The sequence below is a fragment of the Centrocercus urophasianus genome, unplaced genomic scaffold (assembly GCF_019232065.1).
Source record: "Centrocercus urophasianus isolate 14NV4802_14NV808 unplaced genomic scaffold, USGS_Curo_1.0 seq_21, whole genome shotgun sequence".
NCBI classification, from domain to species: Eukaryota; Metazoa; Chordata; class Aves; order Galliformes; family Phasianidae; genus Centrocercus; species Centrocercus urophasianus.
Window position 1 is genome coordinate 6,679,028 of NW_024884767.1, and position 19,109 is coordinate 6,698,136.

The window sequence follows — 19,109 nt, forward strand, 5'->3', positions numbered from 1 at the left end:
CTTTAATGCCCCGTACACTACACGATGTTTTGATGTGGAATACTGAAACCCCAAAACAAAAACACATAGAACCATGACAGATGGTCTTTGACAACTCCAAGCCTGCCATCGTGGCTGCAAGAGAAACTGGCATGTCCTCAGCCTCGACCCTTTATCTGCCCATGTACTCTCCCTGGATCCGCAAATAAAGGGCAGCCGGTGATTTACACATGAATCAACATTCTTGTCCCTTGCCTCAGCAAGAAGAGGGCTGTTGCTCATCTCCCCAGAAATTGCAGGAGCAGCTGATGGTGAAGGGATACTCGACGTGAGTGGCAGCCGCCAAGGAGCGGTGCGTACTGAGCCGAGCTTCTTTGTGCTGCTCCCAGAAGGTAATGTCACACGGGCTGAGGTGGAGATACACTCCTGATAGGAGGTGATACAAGATACTGGTGGGTATCTGTGATGAACTCATCCTGCATTTTGATAAGGCACAAGGCTTGCGGTTCTTCATGTCTCAGGTCTGCTTCCACACAGCTGCTGTTTCCAACTACCATCAACACCTACTGGTAAAGTACTCCATGAACATAAGTATGGATGGAAATAAGCCTGAAATTTTGCAATTCTATTCTTATTTTTTAAAATTTACAAGCACAATTCACATCCTGCTCAAGGAAGTCCAAGCAAGGACTGCTGTCCTTGCTGGCAGCTGACAAAAGGCAGCATTTAGAGAAAGGCTTTCTCCTCTGATGGGCTTTCTCTTACTGCACTGCTGCTCTGGCTTCCCTAGACCCATCCATCACTCTCTCATCCTCACTTGTGCCACTCGTGCTAACATTTGCACAGGAGCTGGAGGCAAGCCTGTCATCACTGCCTATTCTCTGGCCTAGCTCTTTGTAACTACAGGAAAAAGCAAATATTAAAGCACAACCATTTAAAACAAAACCAAAAAAAAAAAAAAAAAAAAAAAAAAAAAAAAAAAAAAAAAAAAAAAGAAAAAAAAAGAGAGAGAGAGAAAGAAAGAAGAATAGTTTACTATGCCTTCTAAAAATCTGAAATTGAAACACAAAACAAAAACTGAGATGTTTTCCTTCTCTATGCCCTAGGTGAATCTCCTACTCAGTTACTCCTTTTTATTGGGGTTATGTTCAGCCTATCTTTGTTCAACTTCCCTGAAAACATATTCATTATTGAGAATGCTTACACGTTTTTGCTTCCTATAATACACACGGGCACAAATATGATTGCAGAAATTGATTCTGCCTTTACAAAAATGATTCTATGACAGCTAGACCTATATACCTGATGGACAGAACAGATCTATTGAATCAAATTGTTTTAGTGTTTACATGATGATATTCTGGTGTAAAATAATGATACAGTTTGGATACAAATTCATTTGAATTTAATACCAACGCAGCTAACATCAGATCTGCATTTATTAGTGCAGTGCATTTTCTAAGAGTATGGTTTGACTAGATGCCAATGATTCTTGAACTACGTAGCGAAGCCAATTAGCTCTAAGAAATAAACTGATACTTCTCTCTAGTGCCATACTAACTGCTACAGTATGAATTATGCTGCTGATAAAGATGTTGCTATGAGCCAAAACATAACTACAAAGACTTAATCAACGTGCAACATTTACATAATCAAAATAAGAAATTAATCTCTGAAGGAGTTGCATTTATATCACAAAAAGTACGTCATTAACGGACACTGAAAACAAAGGTAAAAATTAATATAAAGTACAATTTATTTTCCATGGAGACTTATGCTCTGCCCCATTTTCCAGGGTTGACCCCCACCCTCTGCCACATCAGCCCTGGTTATAAACATGCTGCTCCCTCTCCAAGCGCACTTCTGCTGCAGAGCTGTCCTCTCCAGATTTTCTTCCTCTTCCTCCTTCCAGAACTTCAGTGTGTCCGTTTCTGATTTCACCTCTAAGTTCATCTCCCTTCCACCTCTCCCAGGAATTCAATGCTATTCAGCATTTCTTCCCAGGCCTTCCCATACTTCCCTTTTTATCTGTGGCAGACACAATCTAGGCTGACAGGGCTTTCTAAGTCTTGTTCTTGGCTCATGTTGACTGCTGCTGTTCCCTAAATCTATAGAATCAATCTTGCCATATTTACTGAAGCCAGCACTGATGCCCAGACTCACTAACTTGACCACGGTGACCACATCACCTTTTCCTCTGGTTCTAACCACTGGCCTCTTGCCCTGCAGATACTCCTGAACGCTACCACAGAGATCTTTGTCATACCTTGCTGCTTTGAGACCACAATGTTCTCTTCACATCCCTCACTTGTTCTGCTTTTTTGGCCATATGGAGGGTGAGCACTTTTTTTTTTTTACCTTCAGAACCTGTGGGTTATGCTGATAAACTGAACATTCCCAGGAACTTTGCTGGGTGCTGAGTCCAGCTGGCACCAAATGTCTCATCTGTGTGCATGACCTATATAGAGTCGCTAATGCTGATAATTAATGAAGACAGACATATGCGAAGGCCCAACCTGCTGCCTAACTCACCCATCTTCTTTCAAAGTCACTCCTACCTCCAGTCTGCTCCTCACACATCCCCCAAGTGCCAAATTTGCGCAACCTTTCCTACAAACTTCTGTAGAGTCAATTGATTAATGATCTTCAAATTCCTTATTATAGCTTTACATCCCCACAAGGGAACAGAATAATTAGGCAACCTCTCCTTTAAACAACCACTGTCACACCATACAACAGGGTTATAACTGCATTTGCCTCTCTTCCTATATATCAGGCTTGACAATTTTGAGGACATTGATGGTGGCAACCTCTTTTGGTGGCTTATACCTTGTGAGTCTCGTGAAGAAATCACTTTTGCTGGCACTAGCTGAACCTCTCAACATGTGCCCAGCAAACACGAGAATAGGGACGAGGAGGAGACTGGCATTTTGTACTCACATTAAATTTTGACTGCCCATCCCAGCACTTATAAAGAGGTCAAAGACGTGTTTTGAGTCCAAATCAATACAGGGTGTCAGCTCTCCCTCAGTCAGCAAGCATCTACATTGTTTTATTTTTCTAGTCATGTTCTTGCTTTGCCTTCACTTGCCTGGAGGAGCTGAAAGAAAACTTATGCCTTTCTTCCTTTTGCAGAAAAGCAGAGTCTGCCACGGAGCACCAGAGTACCAGCTGAAAAGACAGAGGTCCCTTACGCTTCTGTTGTGTCAACCAGACACCTCTGAGTCTGGTTCAGTTGATGCTTATTTGAGACTCTGGAGCATAGCTCTGTCTGCGCTTGCTTTCCAGGTTCCTTATTACTTTTTTTCCACAGATTGGTCAACATTCTTCATATTGTCTAGCTGTAGTGAAGCTAATATCTCCTCCCTTTATTAAGGTGCTGAGACTAGAACAAGCATTCATTCCCTTAAAGGACACATAAAAGTAATATCTTCAGGAACATAGCCTTATCTTCTCTTTATGTATAATTAAAGGCCAGTGATGCACAGAACTGACGCTATTTGTAAGGAAAGCAGATGACTAACTTTAAGACATAAGGGCAATGAGATGGCACCCAACACAACATCATCAAAAAGTAGGGCAGGTGAATGGTGCCTGGGAAACACATCGAGTTCTGTCACTAGATATGGTTGATCAGAACATGCTCATAATGACCCAGTAGAAGCTAGAGGACCTCATTATCCTGCCCAAAGCACCCAAGTTGTACATTCCATGGGCAAAACTCAACTCCTGGACTAACCCCACTAGCACAACTGCTTTCTGGACAAAGTCAAAATAAGTTGAGTGGACAAAAGTTGTTCTCATCTGCTCTCTAAGGCTGAATAAACCTTTCCGAATGAGAGAGAAATTCATGTACAGTACACTGCTTAAACCATTAAAATTTTTCATGTGACCTAGCCTCCTACTTTTAGCTAGTTATGGTCTGAGCTAGCAGCTGCTGAAGGAATTCACACTCAGCAAGACAGTTTGCAAACAAGAAAGAAAAAGAACAGGATCAGGAATGAACAATAACATGGTATGTAATTCATAATTTCAGCAGCTAATCTGAATATTTAATTTCCCACATAACGCTGCATCCCTGCAAAGAATAATTTGAGGCAAGACCTGGGTCTTTTTTTATAGCAGAACTTCAGCATAGCCACACTGACAAAATTTGCTCTTAAAGCCTTCTGTAGCTTCTTTAATTCCATCAGTAATTGTACTTTCTCATTCACCTTTCCTATCCTGCCTTCCCAATTGAGCTGAGCCTCAGGACAGCCCTAAGTATCTCTACCTCTACCTCTACCTCTACCTCTACCTCTACCTCTACCTCTACCTCTACCTCTACCTCTACCTCTGCCTCTGCCTCTGCCTCTGCCTCCGCCTCTACCTCTGCCTCTGTCTCCGTCTCTATCTCTTTCTCTTAGACTTTTCCCAAAGCTGACACAGGGGACCACCAAGACTTGAACAGAATTTGGTGCGTGTTTTCATTGTGGTATGGAAACTCAGAAACCTGTGGGACATGTAGTGTTAAGTCCCTGTCTCATGCATGGCCCTACAGGACAGCGCTATGCAGTATAATACATAGTGGAGCTGGAAATACATGAGGGGGTCATTCATGGTGACTGTCCAAGGGAGAAGACACAGAAATGGTGCAGGCAAGCACCATATTGGTTAGAGAGACAATTTTGTGTGTCAGGAACAATGCTGTAGGAGAAATACTTGCAGATGTGCTGTGCAGGACATGCTTCTCCTTTTAATAAGGATTACAGATCTATTTAAAGAATGTGTCTCAGGCTAGGTAGTTAAATGAATGACTTACTGGGATTTATGGAATTTGGATAAGTACCTTTTCTCGTCATTCAGGTTAGTACTTTTATTAATCTGTGACTTGACACCAAGAATAAACATAAAACAGGGATTTACCCAACTTTCACACATTACAAGCTTCCACAGTCATGATCTCTCCTCCTTGTATGTATGGCAGAAAAATTTAACTGTTAATAATGTACAGTGAGAGAATATGACTCAAATTTCTATGTTAAATATTGTTTTAAGGAAGACAAAAATATTTTTAGGACAAAAGCAGCTAGAGGTTTAGCTAAAATTAGTTTAAACTGCAAAATATTTGCATTAATTTTATTCAGATATTAGCTGAAAACATCTCATTAAGAAAAAAACAGCAATTCTCCTGGTTTGTAAGACTGAAATTTTATTTGAAGCCTGGAGTGCCACCCAATACAGGAACAGACATTATCATTCCTACAGACAGACATAAAATGGACTTTCTTCATTACTGCCTACAACTTTTTTCTTTTTTTAATACAGAATACATTTTATTTAAATGAAATTTACATTTTAAAAGTGGTGAGATCTGAAACAGCAGCATTCAAGGGGCTGCTTAGACAGTATTACACGTTTGACACTGAAGGTTTTGTTTTAGCATATAAAACCATTTCCTCCAGATATTTTGTGTTCAGCATAAAATATTAAAAATGTCTCATTTCCAAGAGATCTGGTGGGAGTTCATGACAGATGTGTTATATCTTTTTTTGAAATTTTTTGCAGCATTATTGAGTCTAATTAGCCCTGATGATTTACCCATGACAGTACGAACTTCTTGAGAGGAAAGAAAAAGTGGAGCATCACGTTTGGAAAAAAAAAAAAAAAAAGAATAAACATGTTTTTGGGGAGATGGCAGGGAGAGAAAGCACCAGTTTGAGGTAGCTCCTAATGAATGCCCACAAGTAGACCTGGGAGCATTCACTTATTTATGCACCACCATATGATCCATCCTTTTGCCTTCAGCACTGCAGAACAGCCTCAGCACGAAGAGCTTTCCAGGTGTTAGTTTAGCAGCCGTGTCACTACTCCTTACCTACATCTTCTGGTGAGTTATGGGGACAGATCACTACTGATGAGCTCAGCCCGACTCCTAGAACATGCAATGGATATGGGGCAGCTCTGCTGAGCATCCTTTGTCAGGGCCATGAGCCAGTACTTGCCGGAGATGTGAGAAACCTGAACACAAAATCATCCTGTAACCAGCATGAATGGCAAAACTACCCGCAAGGCCATTGCTAGAAGAATCTGATTTTGCCAGAAGGGCTTCTGCCCACTGAGGAGTACCCTGTCACCATTCCTCTTTCCTTGGGAGACACAAATGCTCTGAGGACACCCATCAAGGAGTGCTGGTACAGTAGGGCAATGTGCTGTGACTGTGCACGTTGGGTCTCACGGGAGGAATGGCAGCAAGCTAAGATTTCTCAAGTTTCCATTAAAACATCTCCCGTGCTTTTTTCACCCGAGCACAGCCCCATATGGCAAGGTCAGCCCTTCCTGTGAACAAACAGCTCAGTCGCCTCCAGTGTAGCTGTTATCTTCCTCAACAAGGGGAGACATTTGGCACAGCCTAAAGCTGGGGCACGAACCCTGGCTAAGCTTAAGACATTTATCTGACAGCATCAGCTGACACTCCACAAACACATTTGCTCTCCATGACCCCAGAGCATTCGTGATTAATCAAAAATGTATCTTGGATCTTAAGAACAAGCTACAAGCAGGCACACAAAAAAAGAGTATGCTCTCGATCTCGCTTATCGACTCCAGAGGTATATTGAATTTAGAAATAGCAAATAGAATAAAATGATCAATACGTTCTCACTTGTCCATGGAAGAGCAAACTTTATCCCTCCAGCAACAAACATTGATCATGTAAATGTTTTGGAGCTGCATTCAAGTGCAGAAAGGAAAGGTTCCGGGATTTTTGGGGAGGGGTGGCAGGTGGAAAGTCACTGCGGGCACTGAGCTGCAGAGCATGCAGGCGGTGCAGTGAGCCAGCAGCACAGTGATGCTCCTGAACCACCTCCATGCTGTGGTCTCCTCACCGGGATGTGCTGCTGACATCCAGTGTGGGAAATGCTGCGCCAAGCGATCTTAATAAAACATTATAGAGGGGACTTTAAAACTTAATGAAGGCACATAATCTGCTTCAGAGAAAACTCTCTGCCTTAATTTAAATGAGACACAGTTATAACATATCCCCTATGCACTGTTTACAATTTATAATTTATGTCTCAGTTCAAATACACTACTTTCTGCAGTCTTCTGCTAAGTGATATGATTAGCATTTGAATATTGTAATGTTCTGCTGCTCAATACTTGGAGCAATATGATGCAGTGTGTTTCTATTTTAATATTTTTTTATTCACTAATAAGCCTACCAAGCTCTAATTAGTTACGAAGAAGGAAATCATGCATCCCACCCAGTCTAATTTGAAAATGGTTATATCACTGTAAAAACCCTCCACCATTCCACTTATTAAAATCCCACTCTTTTCTGGTTACCTACTGCTCGGGCTACAAGCCGCTTGTGCTCGTGCAGCACCATCACTCTGCCATAGCAAAGCTACTGTGTGAGCTCCAGTCCCCATTGGCACAGCAAACAAACTTTCATTGCGTGTGCTGTCTATAAAATGGTGGTACTAATTAGAAGATATAAACTCATGCTGAGATGTGATATGAATCGGCTTTATGCATCTACTCTGTTCACAGCAGTATTAGATTTATACTGTTGATGCTCCCAACTAATATTCAACTAGAAACTTGTGATTTTTTTAAACCTGCACAGAAATGAGACAGAAGTGACTGCATCCCGTTAATGTGACCGCAGACTCACGATCCACCAATGTTTGTATCTGCAAGCAGTGCACACAGAACACTCTCCTGGTTCTTTGGCAGGGATTGAGGAACAGAGCACTCTCAAGCAGAGCCCAGAAGGCAGACAGGAAGGCTCAGGGAGCAGGAGCTGGGTGCACCCTGCACCGTGGGATGGATGGGGCTGTGGGACCCTGCAGCACATCACCAGCACTCCATCAGCTACCCATGAGCTTCACCTCAAAAATAAAGACTAAAGATAGGTCTGCTGCTCTGCCAGGGCTAGGAAGCACCCTGGCACCCCAAGTTCAGCCTGATCTGAAACGGTGCGTATGCAGGTTGGTGACGGCCCTGCTCAGACTCTTACAACACAAACTGTGAGCACTAGACATCACAGCTGTGTGTTTTGACATCCATGGTGAAAATGAGCAGAAAATCTAACTGTTCCATATCAAGAAGTATTTTTACTAGTGCTAATGTGCCTTAAATACCTTGTTCCACAGATGAGTGGCCTGGCACCTGCTGCATGAGAAATAGCCAATTACTGCTCAGTGTCTCTAATTTTCTGATTCAATTAGCATGCTTCAGAGCTTTCCAGTTTAATTGCAAACTACTTCACAGTTAGCTCTCTGATTAATCATTGCCCATCTGCAAGCCATCGCAAAACTTGGTGGAACAAATCTGTGTACTTTGGAATGCTGGGAGCTTAGCAAATCAAACTTGTTTTGGTATATAAAGCTTTAATTTTGTTTGCCCTTTTCAGCTGCACTTGTAAGAAGCTCTGTACTGATTAAACAGGAAGTCCAGACAATAATATGGTACATTATGCATATAATCACTGTAAATACAGGCGAGACTGTAGAAACATCGTTTAAGGTTAGGTGCTAACATGTATGGAGTAGGGGGTCAAGAAAACACATTTGGAACCAATTTCTCCCCTGTTGCAACAGAAAGAGGGAGTGGGGGTGTCGAAACAAGCGTGAGCAGTGACCACTCAGCACCCATGCCTCCAGAGGCATTTTTGCAACACAGTGCTCCTGTACAATCAATACACTTGGTCTGTAACCTGTTTTAAAGAGAGCTGTTACCTTTCCAAAACTCAGCAGAGAGTTCAAGAAGATACTGATTTAATACAAGATCAATACTCTTTATTTACTCATTTATTTTAATATTTCTGCCAGTCTCTCCTGCAGTAGGGACACAGGAACGTTTAAGTGGGGACATCCCACTTACTTTTAGCTTAAAGTACAACCCTTACTACAGGCTCATGACACTGCACAGTTGTCATGGAGCTGCTATTTTTTCTGCCTTTTACTACAGCAACAATACTAATATCCACTAACTACCACAGTGTCCCATTAGTTCATTTTAAAACAACCTTACTCAGATATACACTAACTGCCTGGGAAGACTTGATTATGGAAGTATTAGTGCATTACACAGCAGGAAATTAGAAACTATGTTCAGAATAAACTCTTTTGCTCATACAGAATTATACACATAAATAAAGCCTACAGATCTGAAAATTCAGCTTGTTAGGCCTAAATTCCCCCACAGGTTTCACTGTGCATTAAATTCAATATATAAGACTGATGCATCAATCCTGCATGATGTTATACACCCCTGATCTGTATTAAATTCAGTGAGACACTGTGGTGTCTCAGTGTACTATAGCACCTCACTTCAAGTAGTTTCCTGAACTAAGGCCACACCAAACATTTTATATCTTCCAAATCCTTAAGCCAATCTCCGTCATAATTCACCTGCAGAGTAATAAAAGAAATGCTATTACTGCAAATAAAAAGCTAAGCCAGCTCAGTGAATTCTTCTCTACTCTCAAAAATAGACTCGAATTGTAATGCATGGATGGTACCTGGCAACACTGCTAGAAAGCAGAACCTCCCAGACAGAAATATAGCTGTACTATCAAAACATGAAAGGACACTATCTATAGCTGTATTCTTGATTGTCAGTATGCTGTCACCACACATATGTTGGAATTCGGGCTACCTCTTCAAGGTCCTCAGGTTCTGGTCAGAATTTCAGTTAGCAAAATCTATTTCGCTCATCACCAAGAGCTCCTCACAACTCTGTGGAGCAGGGCTTTGACAATCAAGGCTAAAGTATGCAAGTCTACTAAATTTCTCTGTATCAGATGACAGACATTTGTCAACTTCCACAAGTCTACCTATCATTAAGAATGATAAATTACAATCCCAAGGCAGTACAGCTTTAATTCTGATGTACCGGCTTCTTTTCCTAATTTATGTGTAGGTAGACACGGTACACTCTAGAAGAGGATTTGTTTCTGTAGGATACACAATCAGATTACAGATTTAAGATACGTGCTCAGGAGCATGATTCTGCTCTGGGAAAATAAATAAGTTTTGCTCCTCCATGAGAAGCCCCATATTTTGGGAGTTCTACTTGTTTCAAGTAGAAACTTTCAAGTTTTTACTCTGTGTTTTTGAAATAACTGCAGCTTGCAATATCTTTGTAACTGAAACGTGAGGATATCAAAGCAATCTTTCTATTACGATCAGTTCTACATACGACCATGGAATTCAGGAAATAAAGTTAAAAAGATATGATTTTAAAAATATATCAAACAGAATGCTTCCTGGATCTGTAGTGCATTGCATAAAGTTATAGCCACGCAATACCCATGTCAAGCCCAGTTATGAAGCTAAAACACCGTAATGCTCTTTGGTAGCATGCTCCATGTACAGGTGGCATCCTTGAGGTGTGGAAATCTGTGCTCAGAATCCTCTGGCCAGGACATTTCCTTTTGTACTTGCAAATTTTCGACTCTTCCTCGGACACAGTTGCTATGCAACTCCAAGAATTTGTAAAATTTATCTTTTTAAAATAGGTTTTAGAAAAAAAAACGTGGCATTTTTTTGAGGAAGAGGGGCATTATTTCAGTTTGCTTTCCTCAGGAAATATCTTTCCACTTCAAACTGGTACCTTTTTTTCTCTTCTGAATTGCAAAAGGTAGGAAAATCATGTTGAAAAAAAATGTTGGGATACCCTCCATTACTTGTTCTATAGACCTTTTCCTTTTTTCTCACTATGAAAAGATAAAACTTAGAGTTCCACGCATGGAGGAAGTCTCATCTCCCTTTATCTGTTTACCTCCTTGGGCATACTTAGCCTTCGCTTCTAAAAAGGAAGAAAGGTAAAATTTTCACTTCTATTAACTGAAAAAGTTTTAAGCTGCAAGAAAAAGTGACTTTTACAAATGATGATATTATCTTCCCTTATTTGTTTTTTTGGAAGCACTCCTCATCTTTCTACCAGTTTCTTGAATGCAACAGAAGAGAGGCATCCTTCAGCAGGTGTGAAAAGCAAGGAAGGGAAGCTTTAGTCTGAAATGCTGTCCTGATATCAACCTGGAAAGCCACAAAAACTGATAAAAAAATCTAAAAAGTGAAATTTCTTCCAGTCCAGGCAAAATGAAGAGAGGACAATGCATGACCATCCCATGTCCCACACAACACTGCAGACAGGAGTGGCCTCACACCTTGGGATTGCTACCCGCAATGACAGCATCTGTCCTAAATACGTGGCTCCAGCAAGAGGGAGGATGTTAATTATTCAGAAACTACGTGACTCAAAGAGTAACTACAGAGGTGGCTTCTCAATGACGAGACTCCCACTAACAAGTTTGCTGAGAAATTTTAGACTTCATTAAGAGTTATTCCCAAATGGTGCCAGTCTGCTGAGACTCCATCAGGATGCAGTAACCTGCCTGCTGTCAGACATCGGTAGTTAAACCAAGGCACTGGCTGCTGATCCTGCCTTCCTGCCTCTGCAGCTTTCTGCTGCTAGTGCATTTCCTCAGGTTTTGACCTACAACAGTGGTTGCAGAGCAGCTCGCTTTCTTCCTGTCAGCTATGAGCAGAGCAACAAATCAGAGAAAAGAAATCAGAAAATATCCACAGGAGGAACTCTAATAATAAAATATAAGAACAATGCCTTTTCCATAGCATCACAGGCACTGAGTTATCATCGCTGTGTTAGTATATATGTGTTAAATATTCATACAGCCCAGGTGAAAATATATTTGGCTCGACAGCTTGCATACTGCAGTACCTACTTTTAGCAGAAACACTTGCACTGCCAGTCCGCAGCGAGGAGCAGAACAGAGGGTCAGAGCACTTTTAAAGCAGAAATTGCATGGCATTGCTTTGCTCACATGTTTCACTTAACTGTGCATAAAAATTAGTATTGTAGCCAGTAATGCCTTGCTTTCTCCAGGTAAACTCATCCAGCCCCTGGCTGGGAATGTAGAGTATGTTCTGCTGCAGAGAAATGATTTATTTCACCAGTGTAATGCCCAGAGCACAGCTCCCAGGGTTAAGGAGAAACCTCTCTTCAAAAAAGAAGAATATGCTGTGTAAGTGAAATCACAACACATTGGAAGGAGAGGCGAATGAAGAGCATGGACACTGCAGGGAGCAGCAGAGGGGAAAGGGTGAGCACAGCCCCACTGCAGAGCATCTGCTGGTTCAAGGTGGTCTCTGCTTTTGTTTTCCTACCCCTGCAACAGCACAGATGGGAAAAAAAAGCTACCCAGCGTTTGCCCAGAACTGAGACAATACTGAATATACTTGTTTATGCTATTTGTACATAGCATTTTGTTATACTTTTATTCATTTCAGTAGCTGCTGAGCCATTAATCTTATTTCAAACAATTATGTCAATTCAAGTCTTTCAGATTCATACAAACAAACTCAATACATTAAAACAAACTTGAAAATGAGCTACTGTGAATATTCTAGAGGTGGTTTAATACTTCCATCCATGTATGTATGTAGATGCTTATGAATAACCTGCTGCTTTGAAAAGGACCCGCTATGTTATTTCACCACAATTTGCATTGTTATAATAGGTTATTGACTGATTTTAGGTTTAAGGGACTAAGGTGGTATGCAGTAATGACTCTGTGCTACAAGTTTATTGCAAGTGCCCAAGGTTCATTCACCCCAAGCAATTCAGTCAATAACCAATTTTTATACTTCTATCTCCTTCAAAATTCCAAACCAATAATCCCTGCCTTTTTTTTTTTTTTAATTATTTCAGTATCAGACTAACATTTCCCATGGAAATCAATATGGGTGAGATCCATTAGCCAAAAATCTGCAGTGCTGCAATGCAAACATATTAAAAATATTGATCTTTCAAGCTACTGATGTTTTGATTGACTTTAATGTTTGTAAGCAGCAATAACAGAATTTCAATGACTGAAACAAACTTTTGATTAAAATTATAGATTTTTAATTTTTTTTCTATTTTACTGTTTCAAGGGGTATCACATGGTTTACTTGTTTGCTGTAAATGATCATAGTAGTGAATACCTATTCAGTCTCTCATTTGTAAATATTATGGTCCGATGCAGGTTACACATCTTCAAACACACTTCCAATCACTCTTGGTGCTTCAGTTTCACTCCATCAGATACGTAATGCCAGCATGGGCAGGGCCAGATCCTGTCATCTTGAACATTCCTATTACCAGCAGGGACAGAAATGAGATCTCTCTTTTCCTTCCTCTGTAAATGTCCAACACTTCAGCTGATGTTTTCATTGCAGCTGGCTATGGTTTTGCTAAAGCCATATTCTTAATGTAGTTCCTACTTCCAAAATAAACAGATCTTCTACACCCTAGTACTCTCCGTTTTGTGTATGCATGTGGCTTCATGTCCACAAAATATAAATGTCCTGTAATATGGGTTACATTTATGTGACGAAGCAGTGGCATTCTTGCTTCATAACCAAGTACCTGACATAAAATTTATATCTCTATCATTGCCCATGGCTCTTGCGTGGCTGTACACATTAAGAGCGCCTGGCTCAGTGCCTTTCTATGACCAGTTCTGCAATGGTATTTAAGAAGCAATAAGAGCTGCATGCTTTCCCAAAGTAAATAGCCTCAGAGCACACAACTATTCTGTATTACCACTTCTGAGTTATGGCCTGCTGAATTTAGGGCCTCCTCCTTTCTCACTCTCCAGTCCAGCAGACATGTGGCACATCTCACAAAATCCCAAGTTTGCATCTGTTTTACTCAATTCACATAGTACAATGCACATTTCATAACTTTGTTATTTTTGATCTCCTACTTACAGACTTTCATAGAATCATAGCATGACTTTGGCTGCAAGAGATCTCAAAGATCATCTAATTCCAGTCTCTCTACCACAGACAGGATTGCCAACCAGGCACCAAATCATGCTGCCCAATGTGCCATCCAGCTTGGCCTTGAACATTTCCAGGGATGGGGCATCCACAACTTCTCTGGGCAGCCCATCCCAGTACCTCATCATCCATTCAACACTCATGTTTACACAGAGTAAGCATACTAACTTTTCAAGAAGCCATAGTGTTTCAGCACTAAAGAACAGCAAAACACAAACAGAATTCTTTTAATTATTGAAATCTGTAACTTGATGAGATCCCAACGCACCACCCACCTCATCACAACTCTATGATAACCCAGCTCTGGGGCTGCACCTGGCACACAGAGAGACAACCTAAGCTCTACAACATGCTAAGACGACCTGACGAACCCAAAGGACGTCACCTCCCTATTGCAGGCTTTTAAGGAAAGCAGTTCATGTTTGTTATTAGATGCCTCAAGGAGTCAGTGCTTTTGTCAGGATGCGCCCTGAGATCTTGGGAGTTGTGAGGAAACAAAACCACCTTTAAATAAGGAAAGTTTTGGACAAGCAAGCCCTCCTGTTGACAAGGAACAGGAAGATAGAGAAAAATGGACCATGAGCATTATTACTCTAAGCCCTTGATTATCTTTGGACAAAAAACACCACACCAAGTGATAGGCTAAACATATAAGAAAGTTATGCAAGTAACAACAAAATGTGAAGAAATTAAACTGGTGACTGTCAAGGGGACTGATAACACTGCAAATGTGTTCTGCGACTGTGCTGCAAACAATGAGGAATCAATTTACAACCCTCAAAACTGAAATACCTCGTTGTCCAAACTGTTGCAGAACAGGCAGTCTTAGTACAAGCATTTCTGTGTACCCTTGCAATATGTCCACACAAGCTCTGAAAACCATTCCAGACTTGGAGCATATTTCAGGGCTTCCTGTAGATTCAGCTCTAGTGCTTGAAGGTGCTGCTCCTCCCTGTGTTTCTCCTGGCCCTGGGGATGAATGGGCAAGAATAAACACACTCAGCGTGTTAACACAAAACTGCGTCTTTTGCAGCTGAAGAGAAGATCAGGTCTGTGGCACCATCACTGCTGGACAGTCACCTTTCCATACCTATTCATGGCTGAGGATGACAGTTAAGAAAATGGGCAGTACCCCCATTTAAATACATTAATTCTGTGTTTTGTATATAATTTCACCCAAAGACAGAAACAACTCTGGCTTTGGTATCAATGACAAAGAGCTCTGTATCTTAGGACACACTCTCTAAGTTACTTCACGTTACTTCTTAATTTCCTATATTGCTTGGGACAGAGTATGAAATACACAATTTATTTGCATATTCAACTTGTCTATCAAAACAAATAGGCAAATTTAGAATTATTTTGGTAAGACTTCTCTTCAGTTGTAACTGTGTTTATAACAACTGCTAGTGAGTTACTGTTTGAATGAAGCAGTTTGTTATACAATGCAGATCATCCTGATTTTGTAATGTGAGCACGCATGGTGCTGCACATGCCCCCATGGTTCAGGACACTCACAGCAAGCTGGGGTAATGAGAAGATTCTGCAGGCTCAGGAATTGATCATGTAACTGCAGTGTCTCTAAAGAAAGCACAGACCACCATCAATTTACTATAAAATCATTAATGAGAATAGTTGTTTACATTTAATACTTGCAATGTATATTGTGGAAAGCACTTGCTCAGAGCTGGCTTGATAACTTGCTGATTCCCCGATCACCATCTTGATAGGCAAACAGCAGATTCTACATATGGTACCCAATACCATCATTCACAACTCTTAAATTGAATTAAATCTAGAGCAAGGAGGTATAACACACAGAAAAAGCAATGTCTTTAGAATCTGCAAGTACAGATTTGAGATAAGGCTCTAGCAAGCCGTAGCAATTGGTCCATCTAATAAATTAGCTACATCTTTGGCAGACCGACTCCCCTTCCCACCAGATCCTCCAACGCCAACTCTTCCATTTGTCTCTGCCAAATGGATTTTAACCCCCTCTGTGCTCAGTCCCTGTAAAACAAATCTGCTGTCACCACACAGAGGGCGAGGAGGCCTACTTCTGCAGCTTCCTTAGGCAATAAATACACAGAAATAAGAGAGAAAGAGATTGTGAATCACAGAAGCTTAAGGTATACCTGCATGATGACAGCAGAGATATTTCCTCTGCTTCCAGTCAGGGGGTTAACCCCCTGAATCAACCTGATTCTTTACCTTAGTATTAATGAAGTGCATCTAGCTGTCTGCTTTTATTTCACTGCCCCTGGGAAACAGCAGAACTCAAAAGTAACCCAACTGCTGCTGTCCCAATGGTACTGAGAAGTGATGGGAACTCCGGGTGCTCAGAAGTTTCAGGATTGATTCATTAAATCATACAAAGCTCATTAGGAGGAGTTATATTTTGAATTAACAAAGCAACTAAAGACAAACCCTTCAGGGCCACAATGCCTTCTCTTATTTAATCTTAAAAAAAAGGTGATTAAAATGTCACTACATTTACTGAGTATCGTACCAGCCTATAATGCAAAGAATCCATTATAGATTCAGAAGTTCTTAAATAAACTACAGGCTTTCAAATTTTTTTTGCAGTTGGGTTTTTATGGCAAGCCTTGAAGAATGAAATAGGAAAAGAACTTAAAACTGCAGTAAAAGAGGTTATGACACAAATACAATTAAAAAGCACCACTTTTTGGCATGGAAGCATATGCTCTGCCTCCTGCAGCTAAAAGTCACATACTGAGAGTGTATGTTCTGTCAAGAATTACTAGTTTTAGGCATGGCTGGTGATTTTGGACAGTAGCATTTCAGAAACCTTCAATCTGGCAGTTTTATCACTACACATTTATTAAAGCATCCCCACTGTCCAAACTCCCACGAGTTCTGGGACCTGACCTCTGGGAAGGAAAAGAAAAAAATAGATGTTCCTAGGGTACTATTTTGATCAGATCCATAATTCTTTTTTCAGCCAGATTACTATTTCAAACCACTCCCTGGCCCTCAGAAAAAGTTGTAAATGCAAGAGATTTTTTGTGCTCCTCTCTTTCCTGGAAGCAAACTGGAAATGAAGCTGGCTAGAGCCCACACAATTGCTGTTAGAGGTACTAGTGTTCTCAGCAAAGAATTCTTTACGAGCTGTAAGATCAGAAGCAAACTGATCAGCTTATTTTATTAATTTCATTCACCGCAATTCACTTGCCTGAAAATGTTCTGGAATTAGCATGAATAAAATGGGTTTTACTGTGCTGCACAAAGGGTTTATTTATGTATTACATATAACATTGGTTATAAATGCTTTCAAAAAATATAGCTAGCACATTCACAAAGCAATCCAGATATCTGTCTACTGTATGTAAGCACTAAATGAATTTGTAAATGGAGTGTTTATAAATGCTTTGCTAAAGCTTATTAGTTATTCCTAGAATGTAGTTGTTCCCTAAGCAATGTGACATATTTGTTTTATACCCTGTGCGGGGACACTGCAGACATCAAAACCAATGACAAGGGATAGCGTTCTCTTGGTTAACACTTCCTAACAGACCTACTTTTGCTCCTGGATGTCAAACTGGGGAGGACATAATAACTGTCAGTTCTCTGCATCCTATCAAAATCAACAGATAACATTACCCAAAATGTGCACTTCAGAAAACAAAACTCAGAACTTTCACCCAAGGATTGCTTATGCAAATATATTAAAAAAAAAAACACTTTATATACTGCATTACTTCAGCTGCTTTGCCTGAATGAACTGCACAGTCTCCAGTACGTCTTCTGAAAAAAAAGTAGGAAAGTTCCAAAACTATAAAAACAACTCAAAAAATGATGAACTTGAGAACCTCTGTGCTTTTTTTCTGCCTATTTATGCAGTCATTGACAAACAAGCATGAAACAAATGTCTCCAGACCACATGCACCAAGCCCTGGTTCAGAGCAAGATCAGCTGCACCTATGCTGATCTCTCGGACGTATCTATCTATCTGACCTGGATACCTCCAGAACAGAGGCAGCATCCTCCAGCCATATAATTTGAAAGTTTATCTTAAATCCTAATCCAAATTCTTCCTGTTGCAATTCAATTTTATTGCTTTTGCACTATTTACCAAGTACACTGAGAACGGACTGTTCCTTTCTACTTCACATTAGGCTTTCACACACTTGATGATTTCTACCATGCTATTTCTTTCAATCCTTTTTTTAGGCTAAGCTTTCTCAGATCTCTCAATCTTTTCCAGAAAGTCACATTTTCTGGACTTCTACCAGTATTTTTGCTGCTATTTTTGGAGGTTCTCCACCTTCTTCCCCTCCTTCATCAGTGATGTGGTATCCCAGTTGATGTTCGGCAAGCCATTGGCTTATGTAGATATTTCATCAAAAGGTTTGTCTTTTCTGCAGCAACGTGTCACTGTTGACTTATTCTCTGTCAGCTATGAAAATGGTAGTGATTTATTCTCTAGGGGGAAAGGGAAGTATTGCCTAACTTCTGCTACTGTGATCTGCTCTGAAGCCTCTGATAAATTCACCCTTCACAAGCCACACTCCTCTTCTTCAGGGTTCCACTTCTGCTAGATTTGGATCAAAATCTGCTGTGGCTGTGATCCCAGTACTGTGTGACACGCAGTCAGGAGCAGCAGTACTTTCATGTCTCATGGCATTTGACAGGAAGAAAGGCTGTCCCTCAAAGAGGGACTGAAGAGCTGCTGCTGCTGCTTATGTCAAGGCATGAGTAGTGCTGGTGCTGCAGTGCTGCTAGCAGCAGCACTGTCTGTGCTTCTGTGAGTACCCAGTAACAGAACCCAGCCTTTAGTGTTCTTTGTGAGCAATCTAAAAAGTTACCTAAGTCATTAAGATGCAGCCAAACTCTGGTGTCACTGCCATGTGCTCCAGAAGCTAAGCTGTCTACCAAGCCAAAGGCCCCAAAATTGCCTTCTGGCAGAAAAAGACTCCATTTTCTCCATCTCTGTTGCTTTACTGCTATTTGTTGCCATGCACTCATTCACTGGCCAACACAATTAGCCCAACAAAAACAGTCCCCAGATAATAATTCTGGAGCAAAGCAGGTACTCATGTGGCAGAGACTTTGCGTAAAGTCTCCTTAGCTGGAACAAGTTGAGGAAATAGGAAGGACAAGGACAGCTGTTCCTGAATGTGGAGACTGATGCATTTTGCAGACCTGTCTCAGTTGCCATTTCCATGCAGCTCTCACAGCTGGACCAGTAGAGTGAATCTGATCCCACTTCTTTTTAGGGAGGAAAAATATCCCATTGCTGCAGAATAATGACACCCTGTTATGCTACGAAGTTTC

General features: G+C 40.9%; 1 protein-coding gene across 9 annotated transcripts in view; it reads right to left on the minus strand.

Moving 5' to 3' along the window:
• FAM172A (family with sequence similarity 172 member A) overlaps positions 1-19,109 on the minus strand; it is a 254,889-nt gene that overhangs the window by 21,436 nt on the left and 214,344 nt on the right. For 5 of the 9 annotated variants that reach the window (XM_042823124.1, XM_042823122.1, XM_042823121.1 and 2 more), the window contains one exon: positions 14,607-14,783. The exons of 3 other annotated variants lie outside the window; for them this stretch is intronic. In XM_042823124.1, the coding sequence (XP_042679058.1) occupies positions 14,607-14,783 (177 nt within the window). Of the gene's footprint in view, positions 1-12,965; positions 13,125-14,606; positions 14,784-19,109 lie in introns of those variants that run through there. One more of the 9 variants, XM_042823126.1, reaches the window with a different exon arrangement.